The 18,820-nt window shown below is 32.9% G+C and overlaps 1 protein-coding gene across 1 annotated transcript in view; it reads right to left on the bottom strand.

Annotated features, from left to right (window-relative positions):
• The window catches only part of TFAP2D (transcription factor AP-2 delta), a 40,208-nt gene that overhangs the window by 16,854 nt on the left and 4,534 nt on the right, over positions 1-18,820 (bottom strand). The window contains exons 4-6 of the mRNA XM_053708925.1: positions 13,119-13,284; positions 11,430-11,548; positions 3,105-3,246 (exon numbers count right to left, since the gene is read on the bottom strand). Of these exons, the coding sequence (XP_053564900.1) occupies positions 3,105-3,246; positions 11,430-11,548; positions 13,119-13,284 (427 nt within the window). The remainder of the gene's footprint in view (positions 1-3,104; positions 3,247-11,429; positions 11,549-13,118; positions 13,285-18,820) is intronic.

Below are 18,820 nucleotides of genomic sequence, written 5' to 3' on the forward strand. Positions count from 1 at the left end.
AATATTTTGTGATTTGGACAGTGCATACAATTTTTAAAAAAGTTTCCAATTTACTTTTTTTTATCAAATTTGCTTGTTCCCAGTGTATTCTTTGTTGAAGAAGCTACTAGGTAGGTGTTTGGAGCACTGCGTGACAGGAAATTGTGCTGTCATCTAGTACTTTTGCAAATGGATAACATTATTGCAAAACTGCTGCCATAAAGTGCTCAAGAAATGGGCCGGCTTCTGAGCTTACATTCTTGGTTTTTGGATTTCATAAGTCTTTAAAGGGCCATTATACACTCATTTTTTCTTTGCATAAATGCTTTGTAGATGATCTATTTATAAAGCCCATAAAGTTTATTTTTTTAAAAAATGTATAATTTTGCTTATTTTTAACCCCTTAATGACCACAGCACTTTTGCATTTTCTGTCCGTTTGGGAACAAGGCTATTTTTACATTTTTGCGGTGTTTGTGTTTAGCTGTAATTTTCCTCTTACTCATTTACTGTACCCACACATATTATATACCATTTTTCTCGCCATTAAATGGACTTTCTAAAGATACCATTATTTTCATCATATCTTATAATGTACTATAAAAAAATATAAAATATGAGAAAAAAATGGAAAAAAACACACTTTTTCTAACTTTGACCCCCAAAATCTGTTACACATCTACAACCACCAAAAAACACCCATGCTAAATAGTTTATAAATTTTGTCCTGAGTTTAGACATACCCAATGTTTACATGTTCTTTGCTTTTTTTGCAAGTTATAGGGCAATAAGTACAAGTAGCACTTTGCTATTTCCAAACCATTTTTTTTTTTTCAAAATTAGCGCTAGTTACATTAGAACACTGATATCTTTCAGGAATCTCTAAATATCCATTGACATGTATATATTTTTTTTTAGTAGACATCCCAAAGTATTGATCTAGGCCAATTTTGGTATATTTCATGCCACCATTTCACCGCCAAATGCGATCAAATACAAAAAATAGTTCACTTTTTCACAAACTTTTTCACAAACTTTAGGTTTCTCACTGAAATTATTTACAAACAGCTTGTGCAATTATCGCATAAATGGTTGTACATTTTTCTCTGGGATCCCCTTTGTTCAGAAATAGCAGACATATATGGCTTTGGCATTGATTTTTGGTAATTAGAAGGCCACTAAATGCCACTGTGCACCACAAGTGTATTATGCCCAGCAGTGAAGGGGTTAATTAAGGAGCATGTAGGGAGCTTTTTGGGGTAATTTTAGCTTCAGTGTAGGCCCATTTTGGTATATTTCATGCCACCATTTCACCGCCAAATGCGATCAAATTAAAAAAAAGTTAAATTTTTCACAATTTTAGGTTTCTCACTGAAATCATTTACAATCAGCTTGTGCAATTATTGCACAAATGGTTGTAAATGCTTCTCTGGGATCCCCTTTGTTCAGAAATAGCAGACATATATGGCTTTGGCGTTGCTTTTTGGCACTTAGAAGGCCGCTAAATGCAGCAGCGCATCACACGTGTATTATGGCTAGCAGTGAAGGGGTTAATTAGGTAGCTTGTAGGGAGCTTGCAGGGTTAATTTTAGCTTTAGTGTAGAGCTCAGCCTTCCACCTGAAACATCAGACCCCCTGATCCCTCCCAAACAGCTCTCTTCCCTCCCCCACCCCACATTTGTCCCCGCCATCTTAAGTACTGGCAGCAACTCTGCCAGTACTAAAATAAAAGGTATATTTAGGCTTTTTTTTTAAAAAAAAAAAAAAGCATATTTACATATGCTGCTGTGTAGGACCCCCCCCTTAGCCCCCAACCTGACTGATCCCCCACCAAACAGCTCTCTAACCCTCCCCCTCTGCCTTAATGGGCGCCATCTTGGGTACTGGCAGCCGTCTGCCAGTACCCAGTTTAGAATAAAATTGTTGCTTTTTTTTTTTTTTTTTTTCCCTTTTCTGTAGTGTAGCTCCCCCCCCCACCAAAGACCAACCCCCCACCCCCTCCTAGACACCTTTGATTGTTTTTTTTTTTTAATTTAAATAACCCTTTATCTTACTTTTATAAACAAAACATTTCTGTAGTGTAGCGGTTCCCACCCGCTCCCACCCCGTGCACGCGCCCGCCCGCCGCCTCCCGTGCATGCGCGCGCGCCCCTATCAGTCCCACCCCCGATCCCACCCCCCTCTACATTACCCGGCCCATCGATGGCCGTCCACCCGCCTCCTAAGTCGGCTCCCACCCACCAACGATACCGGTCACCTATGTCCGGTGCAGAGAGGGCCACAGAGTGTCTCTCTCTGCATCGGATGGCCAAGGGGTGTTATTGCAGGATGCCTCGATATCGAGGCATCACTGCAATAACCGGAAAGCGGCTGGAAGCGAGCAAGATCGCTTCCAGCCGCTTTAAACCCCTAATGTCGTACAGGGTACGTCGCTGGTCTTTTAAGACCAGGTTGAGTGCGACATACCCTGTACGACATGCGTCATTAAGGGGTTAAATAACATTGCTCTGATTTTCAGACTCCTAACCAAGCCCCAAAGTTTTATTTGAATACCGTCAGCTACCTTCTCCAGCTTGCTCCTGTTTGTGTAAAGGGTCTTTTCATATGCAAAAGAAGGGGGAGGGGGGGAGTGTTTTATCTCCCACTTGCAGTGGGCTTTCCAACTGCCTTTTCAACAGAGCTAAACTGAAAGCTTCTAAGTACGTTTTAAAACCATTTTATACTGGATTTTTATATCAGTATCTGTGCATCTTATTCTTTATAGTAGTGTCTATTACATGCAGTTATATGAAAATGAGTGTATACTGTCCCTTTAATGGTGCAGCTGTTTTTAACATATTTTTGGATATTTCTATTATACAACTACACATATCCCTTTGTTTCAGCCTTCTTTCATTTACTAAAGTTTAGGATCTTACAAGCATGATCCAACTAGTGTGTATATCTTTACTTTATACATTGAATTAAATCAAAGTGCCCAATTTACACAGCTTTTAGGAATATGATTGACATCATAACCAATGCAAACAGATTTGTGTCGGTTTTGTTGTACTATTCTGTATGTCCTTGAACATTACATTATACAGCAATAGTATAGACTACAACAGGGAGATACATTCTGCTTACTTTGTTGCAAGGATCATCTTTTTTCGTGCTGTCTGTTCTTTCTGTTCCATGTGCTGTCGCGCTAAGTGTTCTCCAACTGCCTTCGCTGGGAACTCTGTTTCACAGGTGTAACCAAAATCTCTTGCCAGATGTAATGCTTCCCCTATGGACAGTAAAATATATTTGTCACAAATGATATATATATTATAGTTTAATGTTTAGTCAACACTATGTTTGTAAGGTATATCAACATAATTAAGTATACGATAATGTAATAAATATTGTCATTTGGGTTAGTCAATGGTCTGGTACTGGTTTCAGTTATGACAAAGCGATGCTATAAAAGCATAAAATATTTTCCAGTCTTTTAGAGATCGTTATGTAGACACTTTATATTCAGCACAGATAAATGCCTTTTGTATGAATACATTATAGAAATATGTTTTTAGCACCAGGATTAAATAAATATATGAAAATTACCTATAAGAAAAAAGTTTACTTTGGCCTTTGGAGACAGGGGTTCCACAGACCTTCAGAAAAGTAAAATATATGTGGTACAAGAGTAAGTGAGACATGGTGGCTATTTAATTCAGTAGTGATAGTGATTGCTTAGTATATACAAATGCAGTTTTTTAGGTTAACTAAAAATATTATTTTTTGATAAAACAATTAACAATTTTGCATAATTATGCGCAAAATTGTATAATTAACGTTCAAACATTAAATTCCAGTCAAGAACAAACATTTTGATGATGGCATTTTAATTGTGTACAAGTTTCATACAGGTTTATAGGGTTGATAGTAATAAAATGACATGCTCCAATAAATGAGAGCGTCGTGTTTTCACAATTAAGACCCTTTAATATGTGGACTGAGCATGCACAAAAAGTGTAACAATACATAAAAGCCATGATAACAACCAAAATATGCCATTGAAGAGATGTCAAAATAGGATTTAAAGAAGGCAAGGCCATTGGAATAGAAAATGATAATCTCTATACTTGAAGTATTGTCTGATGGAATAGAATATTACTCTCCATTCAAGATGCAGTGTGAAACTATTTGAAAACCACATAAGTGTGTGTTCCAAATGGATTTTAATGGATTAGAATTGGGTTTAAATTTGAACATTACAAAAAAAAACCTTTGAAAAACACTTAGGGGATGGATATACTGTACCTATAGTTGGCATAGAATAAGGTTAGGTTAATGACTTGGGTACAACTGTGGTAGTTTCGGGTAGGAATAACAATACATTTATTGTTACAAAATGGATTGCATATAGTAAGTCAGTGATAATATCTGCCTAATAAAACATATCATTTTCTTACTCAGATATCCCCACTCTCTGCACCAATCCCTGTAATTAACTGAAGTGAATTGTATTAAATCATTTAAATTCATTTAACTATTAGATCTGTTTGCAAGGTTTATTATTAGTTATTCTAATATGTAAATTACATGTATTTTTTTTTATTATTGATCCTAGAAAACTATGAGGTCAATCACATTCCTTGAGAAATACATATCTAATTGTTTTCAGCAAAACTACATTAAACTCAATGGTGATTTGTGTACATAAATCACATGATAAGATTATCTAAATAATTGTGAACATCCCCCTGTGTATTTAAGCCCCACTAAATGTAGTTAAACACATAGGTAAACTCTAGTTCCAGTGCTGCAAGTTTTGGAACACTTGAGCCGGACATGGGCAGGGGAGTCAATATGAAGTGGCAGCTACACAACCCCACTGATAACTGGCTGTTTCTTGCTTAGGGTCCGAAAGGCTTTGCATGGGTTAAACACATAGGTAAATTCCAGTTCCAGAGCTGCAAGTCTTGCAGCACTTGAGCAGGACACGGGCAGGTGAGTCATTAAGAATTGGCAGCTACATAACCCCACTGATAACTGTCTGTTTCTTGCTCAGGGTCTACAAGGCTTTGCAGGGGTTAAACACAGTAATCTAGGCACACAAAGGTAAAAAATAAATACACTAAAAATCTGCACCTGAGATTTTCCCATCTCCTATAATTAAGCCTTTTTGACAATAATTATATTTTTAACCCCTTTCACGGCTTTCTCTCCTATCTACACTGTTGCTGAGAACCCTCCTACTGGCATCATTTAATTTACTAAAAATTATAAATACACATTTTTTTCTTCCAATTAGTCTGCTGGTATTTTTACGTCAATGTGTATAATTTTGTCCATAATGCATAATCATATGATGACGTATAGAGTAAATACATTGTATTCTGCAATTTGATGTGTCTCATTGTTGGCTACCCAGAGAAGTAAGACAATATCTCTTTTGTGCATATTTGATTTACAATACTGATAAAGAATAACTGTTCTGGAAGGGTTATGTGCATTTTATTATAAAATATTAACAATCTCATTCAAGGCCTTCATTTTACTTTCTATAAAAAATGTATACTTGAATGAACTTAGTCTTGCATTGCTTAATCTCTTCTTGCCATCAAATGTTAAACAAGACATTTGCATTATTAAGGGACCTATGTAAATGAGGGATCATTAATGATGACAAATACTAGGAATCGCTTCTGTACTACAAAGGAGTTTAACATGTAGTTCCTTTTTGCCAAATTTTAAAGATATATTTTTTTGTTCTTTTAGAGCAAAAAATGTAATTAGCTTTAACATTAGCTTAATATAATTCCTGGCAATAAAATTCCCTCAGTTAAAGGGACAGTTCACCCAAAAATGTTCTCCCCTTTAAATTGTTCCCAATGATTCATTTTACCTGCTGGAGTGTTTTAAATTGTTTACAAGTAGCTCCTTTACCACAAATTTGGCATTTGAAATAGCTGATTTAGCCTGTGGTATCCCAACCTATACTGAAAGTTTCTATACTGGAGTATATTCTACTGAATAGCCTAAGTAAACACAGCCAGCAGAAGAGATTACACTCTCAGTGGGGAGGGCAGGATAGTTAAGTAATAAAATTAAAATTTCCCATTGTTCTCTCTAAGTATTGAGCTTTGGTTTTCTATACAAATTTAAGATAAGGCAGCAAGTCTGTGTACATAAAAGTGATAACATAATGATCTGATATTACCTAAAGCTCAACCCATTGTAATAGGCTGTGGTTTAAAAGCACAAAACCAGCTACTTCATATACACAAATAAACCGAAAAATGTAATTTCTCATAAATGTTATACTCTCCAGCTGGTATAACAAGTAATTGAAAATACATTTATATAAAAACAGTTTAACAGTATACTGTCCCTTTAAGTTGAAGGAACACTGAACCCAAATTTTTTCTTTCGTGATTCAGATAGAGTATGCAATTTTAAGCAACTTTCTAATTTACTCCTATTATCAATGTTTCTTCGTTCCTTTGCTATCTTTAATTGAAAAAGAAGGCATCTAAGCTTTTTGTTTGGTTCAGCACTCTGGACAGCACTTTTTTAATTGGTGGATGAATTTATCCACCAATCAGCAAGGACAACCCAGGTTGTTCACCAAAAATGGGCCGGCATCTAAACTTACATTTCATACTTGCATTTCAAATAAAGATACCAAGAGAATTAATAAAATTTGATAATAGGAGTAAATTAGAAAGTTGCTTAAAATTGCATGCTCTATCTGAATCCCGAAAGAAAAAATTTGGGTTCAGTGTCCCTTTAAACTTGTGTTAATTATACTTATTTGAATAATTAAGTGAGGGGACTATGCAATATTTAATGTTTTATAGACATTGAAGAGTGAGGTTGGACGAACCCTTATTTATAACATAGTATGATTTCATTTATATTTCTAAAATTTGCTTCTCATATTGCCAAGTTGTAAAATTCTTTATTTGATTGTGGCCTGTGGTTCTCTAATAAAACCAATAGCTAGCAGGAAGCATGTAGCATTTATTTTAGTAAGTATTCGTTATTACAAATATAGATTATCATATAATTTAGCACAGCCTTATTAATATTCGAATGATTATTAAGCAAGATAGAAAATGTTTATCTTTCCCATTAAGCTTCACTATAGCAATATACAGGTAGCCCTCAGTTTACATCGGGGTTAGGTTCCAGAAGGAATGGTTGTAAATCGAAACCGTTGTAAATTGAAACCCAGTTTATAATGTAAGTCAATGGGAAGTGAGGGAGAAAAGTTCCAGGCCCCTCTCAAAATTGTCATAAGTAACACCTAATACATTATTTTTAAAGCTTTGAAATGAAGACTTTAAATGCTAAACAGCATTATAAACCTAATAAAATAATCACACAACACAGAATATATAATTAAACTAAGTTAAATTAACAAAAACATTTGCTAAACAGCATTATAAACCTAATAAAATAATCACACAACACAGACTTCACTTGCATTTTTCTGCAAACAGTTCTTTCTATGCATTCCAATCTGGACTGATTTATAGACAGGAAGATATTGTTCCTTTGCAATCTGCTCAATAGCTCAGGTCTGGTTAAACTGAAAAATTTCAGCTTGCTTGGCTTTGCTGCAACACAAGCGGACAGCTCCACCTACTGGCTATTTTAATAAATGCACTGCTTCTCAATGCTTTTCAATAGCAGTCACATGACTGGAAAAAAAGGTTGTTATTCTGAAACGGTGTAAATTGAACCGTTGTAAAACGAGGGCCACCTGTACTGATTCAATAAAACTAATTCGTAAAACTAGTTTAGAAGAGAATAAATTGCAGAGCCAAATCAGAACCACATAGGCTCCCAAGTAAATCCCCTAATCAGATTATTAATTGACAAAAAATTAATGACACATGGGAGCGCCTATAAGACTAAAATGTGTATAGGATATGAATGATATACAGTATAAAAAAATTATACAATTTATTTCACGATTGTTTCATAGGACAAATAAATAGGGATATAATGATAAACATGGCCAAAATAATAGTGCAAGTTAGTCTTACCAAATGGCCATAAGAGAGCATGTAAAAACTTGTGCAGATTGTCACCAAATTTGGTGACAATCTGCTCGAGTTTCCACACGCTCTCTTATGGCCATTTGATAAGCTTAATTTTCACCTTGGGGGCATTTAAAGTAATTAGCGGTCTGCACTATAGTATTCTTTTTTCTTTTCAGGTTTCACATCCTCTTTTTGGATATATATATTTTTTTCTTTTTCATTTTATTTTTTAATATTTTTTTAATTTACAATTTTTTGTTTTATCATTGTATTCATTTATATTGACATTTTATTTTTATTTTTTAATTTGGATTTTTTTTTTTCTTTGACAATTCTTCATTCACATATAAGTAGGATAATTTTTGGCCCACATCTACATACACATTTATTCGTACTTTTTCATTGAAATTTTTTGCCATATTTATCATTATATGCACATATATTTGTCTTATTAAACAATTATGAAATAAATTGTTTAGATTTGTTTATACTGCATATCAGTCATATCATGTACACATTTTTGCCTTATAGGTGCTCCATTATGTCATTAATTATTTGTAAAACTAATATCTCGCTGAGAAAAATAATCTCAATGATTTTCGAACCTGATGTCACCTGAACAACAAGTAGCATAATGAGCGTCTTTTAATCTAGAACACAACACCCTTTATAGATACGCTCATACATATTTATTGCTTGAAGAGACATAATAGAAAAAAATATGAATGCACAACATTTTCACTGTAGCTACGTATTTTACACAAAGGTTTAAACACATATCTAAAGTCTGATCTGAACCTTAATGCATTTCCACTCCTGGGGTGAGCAAGTAAGAAGTAAGATACATCATAGGTGTCAGTCACCTGCCATGTCCACCCAGGTGTGGATATGAATTCTGTGCCTTCTGCTATACTTTAGAAGGAGAAACCAGTGAAGTGTGAAGCTACACTACAGAAAAAAAAATAAAAAATCTTCTTTTGTAAACTGGGTACTGGCAGACAGCAGCCAGTACCCAAGATTGCTCCTAATAAGTTAGAGGGGGAGGGTTAGAGATCTGTTTGGGGGGGATCAGGGAGGTTGGGGGCTAAGGGGGGATCCTACACAGCAGCATATGTAAATATGCTTTAAAAAAATTGCTTTTATTTTAGTACTGGCAGACTTTCTGCCAGTACTTAAGATGGCGGGGACAATTGTGGGGTGGGGGAGGGAAGAGAGCTGTTTGGGAGGGATCAGGTGGTGTGATGTAACAGGTGGGAGGCTGATCTCTACACTAAAGCTAAAATTATCCCTGCAAGCTCCCTACAAGCTACCTAATTAACCCCTTCACTGCTAGCCATAATACACGTGTGATGGGCAGCGGCATTAAGCCGCCTTCTAATTACCAAAAAGCAAAACCAAAGTCATATATGTCTGCCATTTCTGAACAAAGGGGATCCCAGATAAGCATTTACAACCATTTATGCCATAATTGCACAAGCTGTTTGTAAGTAATTTAGGTGAGAAACCTAAAGTTTGTGAAAAAGTTTGTGAAAAAGTGAACATTTTTTTTTATTTGATTGCATTTGGCGGTGAAATGGTGGCATGAAATATACCAAAATGGGCCTAGTTCAATACTTTGGGTTGTCTACTATACTACACTAAAGCTAAAAATACCCTTACAAGCTCCTTACAAGCTCCCTAATTAACCCCTTCACTGCTGGACATAATACACATGTGGTGAGCAGGGGCATTTAGCGGACTTCTAATTACCAAAAAGCAATGCCAAAGCCATATATGTCTGCTATTTCTGAACAAAGGGGATCCCAAAGAAGCATTTACAACCATTTGTGCCATAATTGCACAAGCTGTTTGTAAATAATTTCAGTGAGAAACCTAAAATTGTGAAAAATGTAAAGTTTTTTTAATTTGATCGCATTTGACGGTGAAATGGTGGCATGAAATATACCAAAAAGGGCCTAGATCAATAATTGGGGTTGTCTACTACACTACACTAAAGCTAAAATTAACCCTACAAGCTCCCTAATGCTCCCTAATTAACCCTTTCACTGCTGGGCATAATACACGTTTGGTGCGCAGTGGCATTTAGCGGCCTTCTAATTACCAAAAAGCAAAGCCAAAGGCATATATGTCTGCTATTTCTGAACAAAGGGGATCCCAGTAAAGCATTTACAACCATTTGTGCCATAATTGCAGAAGTTTTCTTGTTAATAATTTCAGTGAGAAACCTAAAGTTTGTGAAAACATGTGTGAAAAAATGAACATTTTTTTTTTATTTTATTGCATTTGGCGGTGAAATGGTGGCATGAAATATACCAAAATGGGCCTAGATCAGTACTTTGGGATGTCTTCTAGAAAAAAATATATACATGTCAAGGGATATTCAGGGATTCCTAAAAAAGATATCAGGGTCCCAATGTAATTAGCGCTAATTTTGAAAAAAAGTGGTTTGGAAATAGCAAAGTGCTACTTGTATTTATTGCCCTATAACTTGCAAAAAAAGCAAAGAACATGTAAACAATGGGTATTTCTAAACTCAGGACAAAATTTAGAAACCATTTAGCATTGTTGTTTTTTTGTGGTTGCAGATTTTGGGGGTCAAAGTTAGAAAAAGTGTTTTTTTTTTATTTTTCCTCATAGTTTATAAAAGAAATTAGAGTAAATTATAAGATATGATGAAAATAATGGTATCTTTAGAAAGTCCATTTATTGGCGAGAAAAACGGTATATAAAATGTGTGGGTACAGTAAATGAGTAAGAGGAAATTACAGCAAAACACAAATATCACAAAACAATGTTTTTGCAACAGGAGTACCATTATTTATTTTCCAATAATTGCATTAAAATTAAAAAAAAAATGCCCTCATTATTTATTTCATGGACCACTCTTAATCCAGTATACCCCAGCCTATAAACCAAAAAAATGAGTAATAATGACTCATTAAAAGGTCTGTTGCTTTAATACACATAAAATATAAAAATTCTTAAAACACGCTAATGATTTTTAGGTAGAGCTATGCATGGTTTAAAGTGTAAACCTGGACATTTCTGCTACAGGCTAATACAAATAAAGAAAATGAACTGAAGGAGAGAATGAGAAGAGGATGTTTGGGCCTAGGGAGATATTTAGAATAAGAAACACAGTCAAACTGTGATCACTGCCTTCAAATTTTCAAGGGAATATAGACAAGAAAGGTTTCATGACGCCCATTATGTGTTGCTGCACTTTTATCCAGGCTAAAACTGAAATAGACTGAAATAGATACCCCATACAAGCATTAGCTCTTACATTTTTATGTCTTTCAATAAAAAGATCAAAGTTATGAAAATACATAATTCTGTTCCTATAGATATAAAAGCTTTAATGACTTCTAATTAAAAAGACTGGTGTAGCTGAGCTAATTCTAAACTACAAAATGAAACTGAGAAAACGTACCTTCTACTAAAGAGGTCAATAACGTAACATTTGCAGCTTTTCTTCTTCCCGCTGGTAAATTTAAACCTAGTCTGTCCAACTTTTCTCTTAAACAACGTCCCCCATTTTTGGATTTTGCTCTAGAGAAGAAAAAAAGTAGACGTGGCTTACATGCTTGGAACTTAATGCAAGTTTTTATTTCTGATAAGCATTAAAACATGATAAATACTAAACCAATAATTATCTATTTACCCATCAATTGAACTATCTGTAGAAAATGTATTATTCCCATATTGTTCACAGAAAAGTTGCCTTTTTCTTAGCAGATTGTGAAAACTTTTGATGGGCCTGTATATCTGTAGAGTAAGATGTAGAGAGCTAAAGATTTAAGAAGTCAGAGATCACTTCCAAAAGTTACATCAGTAGGGATCAGACCTCTTAGATCTAAAAAGTTTATGCATTAATTTCTAAAGTTAAGCATGGTGATCTCACTAAAAACAAAGATGGAACTGTATACATACTCTGACAATTAATTGCTTCCAATAAATTAAAATACAATGCAATTGTATTTGCAATAAAACCCTAAAATTAATTTTTAAATGACAAATATTAAATAAAAACAATATTTTCTTTATAGTTTGGGTGTGTGTGTGTTGTTCTAGTCTACATAGTCGGTTTTCATATTGAGCAAGTGTTTAACAACCAATCATAATAAATGTTCACACGTCTTTTAGTAGACCTGTTTATCTTAAATGTTGACTTTTGTTGATAAAGGGTCTTTGGCCCATCTTGAAGCCAACCTCATCTGGCTTTTTTTTTTTAGTCTTTTTAAAAAATGTTTGTGTGATGTCTGAGCTTTGTAAACAGACGCCTTAAGTATGCTAAAACCTTTACAGCCATAGCTTATATATGTGTATATATCTACAGTGCCCATATAAATTAGATGTGTATATATCTACAGTGCCCATATAAATTAGATGTGTATATATCTACAGTGCCCATATAAATTAGATGTGTATATATCTACAGTGCCCATATAAATTAGATGTGTATATATCTACAGTGCCCATATAAATTAGATGTGTATATATCTACAGTGCCCATATAAATTAGATGTGTATATATCTACAGTGCCCATATAAATTAGATGTGTATATATCTACAGTGCCCATATAAATTAGATGTGTATATATCTACAGTGCCCATATAAATTAGATGTGTATATATCTACAGTGCCCATATAAATTAGATGTGTATATATCTACAGTGCCCATATAAATTAGATGTGTATATATCTACAGTGCCCATATAAATTAGATGTGTATATATCTACAGTTCCCATATAAATTAGATGTGTATATATCTACAGTGCCCATATAAATTAGATGTGTATATATCTACAGTGCCCATATAAATTAGATGTGTATATATCTACAGTGCCCATATAAATTAGATGTGTATATATCTACAGTGCCCATATAAATTAGATGTGTATATATCTACAGTGCCCATATAAATTAGATTACTGACTGCTTTGAGAGTATTTGGAATACATGGGTAGACTCTACTTATATATAATTATAAACACACACATGGTCATTTAAAAAAAATGATTACAAATTTTAGCTGATGCTCAGTATTTCTAAACTATTATTCTGTCTTGGCATTTTCTTTTATATGTGAAAGACCATAATACCAAACAGATTTTACCTTCTCAAGATTCCTCCAAGGAGAGATGCATTGAGGCACTCAGGTGGGGACAGGCGTCTTTTGACTTCTGCTATGGTCACTTTGTATTTTGATGTAGAACTCAAGAGGGAAAGACGACCAGGAACAGAGCAGAATAAATCTGTAGGGTTCACAACACAAGTGCCACCTAAAGACAAAAAATATATATTTTTTTATATTTTATAGTTTGTTTTTTTCCAATATTTAATACAAAACAACAAAAACGATGTCAATACCAAAACTGAATATCGGGGTTTATTATTTGTGATAGGATTTTGTTACACACGTGTGGACAAATACAGATATCAAAGTGAAATATCAAAGTGAAAGGTGAGAGGAAACCAGATAAAAATGTAAAGATGATAAAGATGATGATAATAGACATACAGACAGATAGGTAGATAGATAGATAGATAGATAGATAGATAGATAGATAGATAGATAGATGATAGATAGATAGATAATAGATATGATTGATTGATAGATAGATGATAGATAGATAGATGATAGATAGATAGATAGATAGATAGATAGATAGATAGATAGATAGATAGATAGATAGATAGATGATAGAAATGATTGATAGATCGATAGATAGATAGATAGATGATAGATAGATAGATAGATAGATAGATAGATAGATAGATAGATAGATAGATAGATAGATAGATGATAGATATGATTGATAGATAGATCGATAGATAGATAAAACAAAGAAAGATAGATAGATAGATAGATAGATAGATAAAAGATAGATAGATAGATAGATAGATAGATAGATAGATAGAAGAAAGAAAGAAAGAAAGAAAGAAAGAAAGAAAGAAAGAAAGAATCAGATAGACGCATAGATAGTTATCTATATCATAATTAGGATGTATCTGTAATATATTATATCCACATTAAAGTAGCACAGATTGTTCTTATTCTTCCTTTGTATTGTGCTTTACACTTTGAGCTTCACTCTAAACTATATATTTTTAATGTACATGAATGACAATTGCTATGTGAAATAAATCATGAACAAGTCCACAAAAGGATCACGCTGGCAACAACAATCACATAGCTGAAGGCAACGTCTCAGCTTCAGCCTGATGCCGCCTGTATTCAGGGAGAAATATAAATTTTTCACTAGATCTGTGGAAAAAATATGCTTGTTCCTCTGCAAAACAAAGCTCTTTCTAGCTGTAATGCAATAAAATATGCGTCATGTTCTTGAGTTTTAGAAACTGCATTGTCAGGGAAACTTTGTCAGTCTGATCTTTATCATGGCCTAATTCTTAGTACATTAAATGTGACTGTACATTAAATGTGTATAATATGACTGCCATTAGTTTTAACACAAGAGAGGTCTACAGAAAACTGTATACACACTGCTATCCAGCCCTTTCAGGCAGACAAATGGTTAAACTGCTGCAGATAGATTTTGTACACAAATTAGGGAACTGTTTGCTAATATACCTGTAGCAGCACTACAGAACTTGGTGCTTTACATTTCAGTAATTATTTGTAATACTCTATAGATGGGACTGTGCATTTATTGAGGGATGGACAACGAGGGTGGAATATAAGATTGTCATAATGATATTACTAAATAGATTAAGGATTAATTACTACCTTGGTATGAAACAATTATTTCAGGGGAAATTATAGGATATTGTATAAAATATGAACAGAAAAAAAATCTTACAGTTATTGCTTTAATAGTATAAAATTAATTTTAAGGAGAGATCTAATGGTAGAATATATTATGTTCATCACAGAACGATAATGATAGATAGATAGATAGATAGATAGATAGATGATAGATGACAGATAGATAGATAGCTAGATAGATAGATGATAGATTGATAGATAGATGATAGATGATATATGATAGATAGAAAGATAGATAGATTAGATAGATAGATAGATAGATAGATAGATAGATGATAGATAGATAGATAGATGATAGATAGATAGATAGATAGATAGATAGATAGATAAATAGATAGATAGATAGATGATAGATAGACAGACGACAGATAGATAGATGGATAGATAGATGATAGATAGATTATAGATATAGAGATGATAGATAGATAAGTAGATAGACACTAAACACACACTCAATTGGTTGTGCTCTATAGCATTTATTGACATTACATTAATAGCTACGCTGTTGGGTAACACCATAAAAAAAGTCTACCTATATTATTAAAGTATTAACTAAATTAGATATATATTTTACTAGAATCCCAGGTTTGATAACGTATCAATAAAGAGCTAAAAAATAACTGTTATCGGATGTATTGTTTTCTACTCAGGTTGACTCCGTGTTTCATTGTGAAGCAAGCCTTTTGTGATAATTTTTTTATTTGACTTTACCCAAATTTTGACGCAGATATCCCCAGCGAAACCTCAGAAACCACAGATTATTTTAAATATTGCTATAATTGTAGATCATAAGATCCACTAAACAGCAGTCTAGTAAAAAAAAAAACGAAAATTAGGTAGACAAAATTATAAGGGATTTTTTTTTTTTTTTTTACAGTTCATTTAAAAATGTACAATTTAAAATGGAGCATTTTAGATTAAAATGCCAATAGGACAAGAATAATAAACTAAATAACCTACTTTTTGCATAGGTAAAAATATTGTTTGAATAGTTTCTGTAGTATACATTAAAAAGCAGCATCGATTAACTACCCCCTTTATTGTACAATAAACAGTACTACACACTATACCTGGACTAAGAAAATCATCAGGTTGGTGGCCTAAGTATGGGTAAATAGAAATAAGGCTTACTCACTGCAAGTTGTCTAGTAATGCTTAGCTGTTAAAGGGTGTTTTAATCAAATAGGATCTGACAACGTTTCAGCTAGAAATAAATGTCTCACTATTCGGATGTCAGTCACCTCTAAGCGATTTGACAATCTCAAGATATCTTAAAACGAAAAGATTTCAGATCATATTAATTCCCCAAAAATGTTTTGATTCAAAGTAGTTTGTATTTTATGTTGCCAAGGGCAATTGAAAAAGAGCTATTGCCTATAGTCTTGTCCTCTCTCTATGGCCTAGAGGCTATAGCAGTATTTAAGCTTTTTGAAATTTGCCTGGGGCAGCCAGACTGAATGATCACAAAGAGAAACAAGTGCTTTTTTGAGTTTGCCATCCAGATTTCATAAAACGACACAGGCCAAATGTCATCATGTTGTCTTCTCTTATCCAAATAATTCTAGGAAAAAAATCTCCATCCACACCTTATTTACAATGAAGAATTCTTAAAGGGCTATAACATAACTTTCATCCAACGTTCCAAAAAAAACACACAGATATTTTAACTAAAAAGAAGCCATCAATACTTAAAGCTAACTAAATATATAATGTGGATTTAAAAAAAAAGAGGAAGATTAAAAACACAGAAGATTCTGGTAAATAGGAGCTTCATTTCTTTAGTAATTTCTTTTGAAATTGGATATCTGAATATTCAACTAATGCAAAGTCTCTGCTCTGTATGAACAATATTAATATGATCTCTGTAGAGTTTGGTACTCTGAAATATTAGCATATCAAAGCAACTGCTCCAGGCTAGAGAAGCTATCGATACACTAGCACAAGTTAGAGTAAAGATTATTGGTTCTGATGGGTAGAGAAGAATTGCTGCAGGCGAAACCCAGCACTCTGTTAACTGAAAGTGATAGCATGGGGCTATTTGCATCAATTCTGCAGCAAATATTGTATCTTTCAGACCCTTAAAAATGGTAAATCCTCGACTAGCAGAAGGTGCTTCATTATGTGCCCCAACCTCTTTAAAATCATCATTTGCAATAATAGAGCAATGGTCCAAAAATCTGACTTCTTATAAAAGACTGCAAGTAAATATACGGATGTAATTAATACAAAATATATTTGACCATATTACTACAATGAGATTTAAGTACCCATTTATTTATACTTGATATCAATAAAATATTAATCTTTAACATACTCTATAGCTATTTTAGATTATTACTAATTTTAGATTATTACTTAAAAGATATAAATCCTAATTTTTAACAATTTCTTAGTATTCTGATGCACAAACCATTTCTGAAATAATTGAAATGATTCAAATACTAATAAACATACAAAAAAAAAAGCCAATATTTATTTCCTTTCTATTATGAAAGAAAAAAAAAAGATTATAAATACTAATGATAGCCTTTCGGCATAGTATGGCATTGGTATCCATTTTAAAAAAATCTAAAAAAAAATTATAATAATCATATCTTTTAATAAAGTAAAACAAAAAGCAAATAAGCGATGAAAATAGCTTATATAATTTAGATGGTTTTCTAAATTAAACTGCAGTCTAATTAAATATTTAAATAAACGTTTTTTCTCTACTTTGTTTAAACCTTTTATACGTAAAAAAACAAACATAAAACTATATTAACAAATTATAAGTATATTCTAACATTTTAAGGTACACGTTTACCGGAGTTTAATTTAATTTAATTTATTTGACTAAAAATAGCTTAAAATAATGATATATGTTATATAAACAAGAATAAATTAAAGCAGGCAAATATAAACATAAAATTAAAACAATTGGTAAAATGTTAAAAAATGTAAAAGTTTCAGTAAATAGAAAAAGAAAAGACAACATTATTAGTAAATTATGTATCAAATTCTGCTGCCCTACCAATATATCTTTCCCTAAAAATATATAGGTGGAATACTAAAATGTAGCTTAAATTGTCAGTTTAATGGAGATCATATATTGAATACTTCTTTTATAATACCAGCATTAAAAATACAGATTAATGAGTATAATTAAAACGGTACACAAATATTTATTGTGTATATTTCAAGGGACTCGCCTACTTTACTCAGCCTGGAGCGATGAGGAGCTGTCACTTCAGCACCACGCACTAACCCAACGGCAGGTCTTAGACATTGTTATGACTGTAGAGCAGATTATACACCAGCTGTTTGTGTCTACTTGTAGGTCTGCCTGCACTTCTTCGCACGAACCTCCCAGCTCAACTACTAATTATTTGTATTGCCCTATCTATCACTCTGTCTGCATATAAATCTATCTATATATCATCTATCTATCTATCTATCTTTCTATCTATCTATCTATCTATCTATCTATCTATCTATTTATCTATCTATCTACCTAGCTGTCTATCTATCTATCTATCTATTTATCTATCTATCTATCTATCTATCTATCTATCTACCTAGCTGTCTGTCTATCTATCTATCTATCTATCCATCCATCTATCTATATATTTATCTACCCATCCATTATCTATCTATTTATCTATCTATCAATCTATCTATATATCTATCTATCTATCTATCTATCTATCTATCTATCTATCTATCTATCAATATATCTATCTATCTATCTATATATCTATCTATCTCTCTCTCTATCTATCTATCTATCTATCTATCTATCTATCTATCTATCGCCTTTATAATCTATTCTATTTTGTGAGAAAATAATTTAATTAATTATGTATTTATCATAAAATTGGTTAACACTTCATTTTGGTACACGTGTATATATTTATATATTTATTTATATTTAATCCGATATTTCAAAAAAAGATTAAATGAACATTTCATTTTTCTATTTTCAAATATTTCTTCATGAAAATCTCTCAGGATAATAAGAAGCGTAAATGTGGGTCGGGTGAGTTTAAAAAGCC

The sequence above is a fragment of the Bombina bombina genome, chromosome 4, assembly GCF_027579735.1.
Source record: "Bombina bombina isolate aBomBom1 chromosome 4, aBomBom1.pri, whole genome shotgun sequence".
Taxonomy (NCBI): Eukaryota; Metazoa; Chordata; class Amphibia; order Anura; family Bombinatoridae; genus Bombina; species Bombina bombina.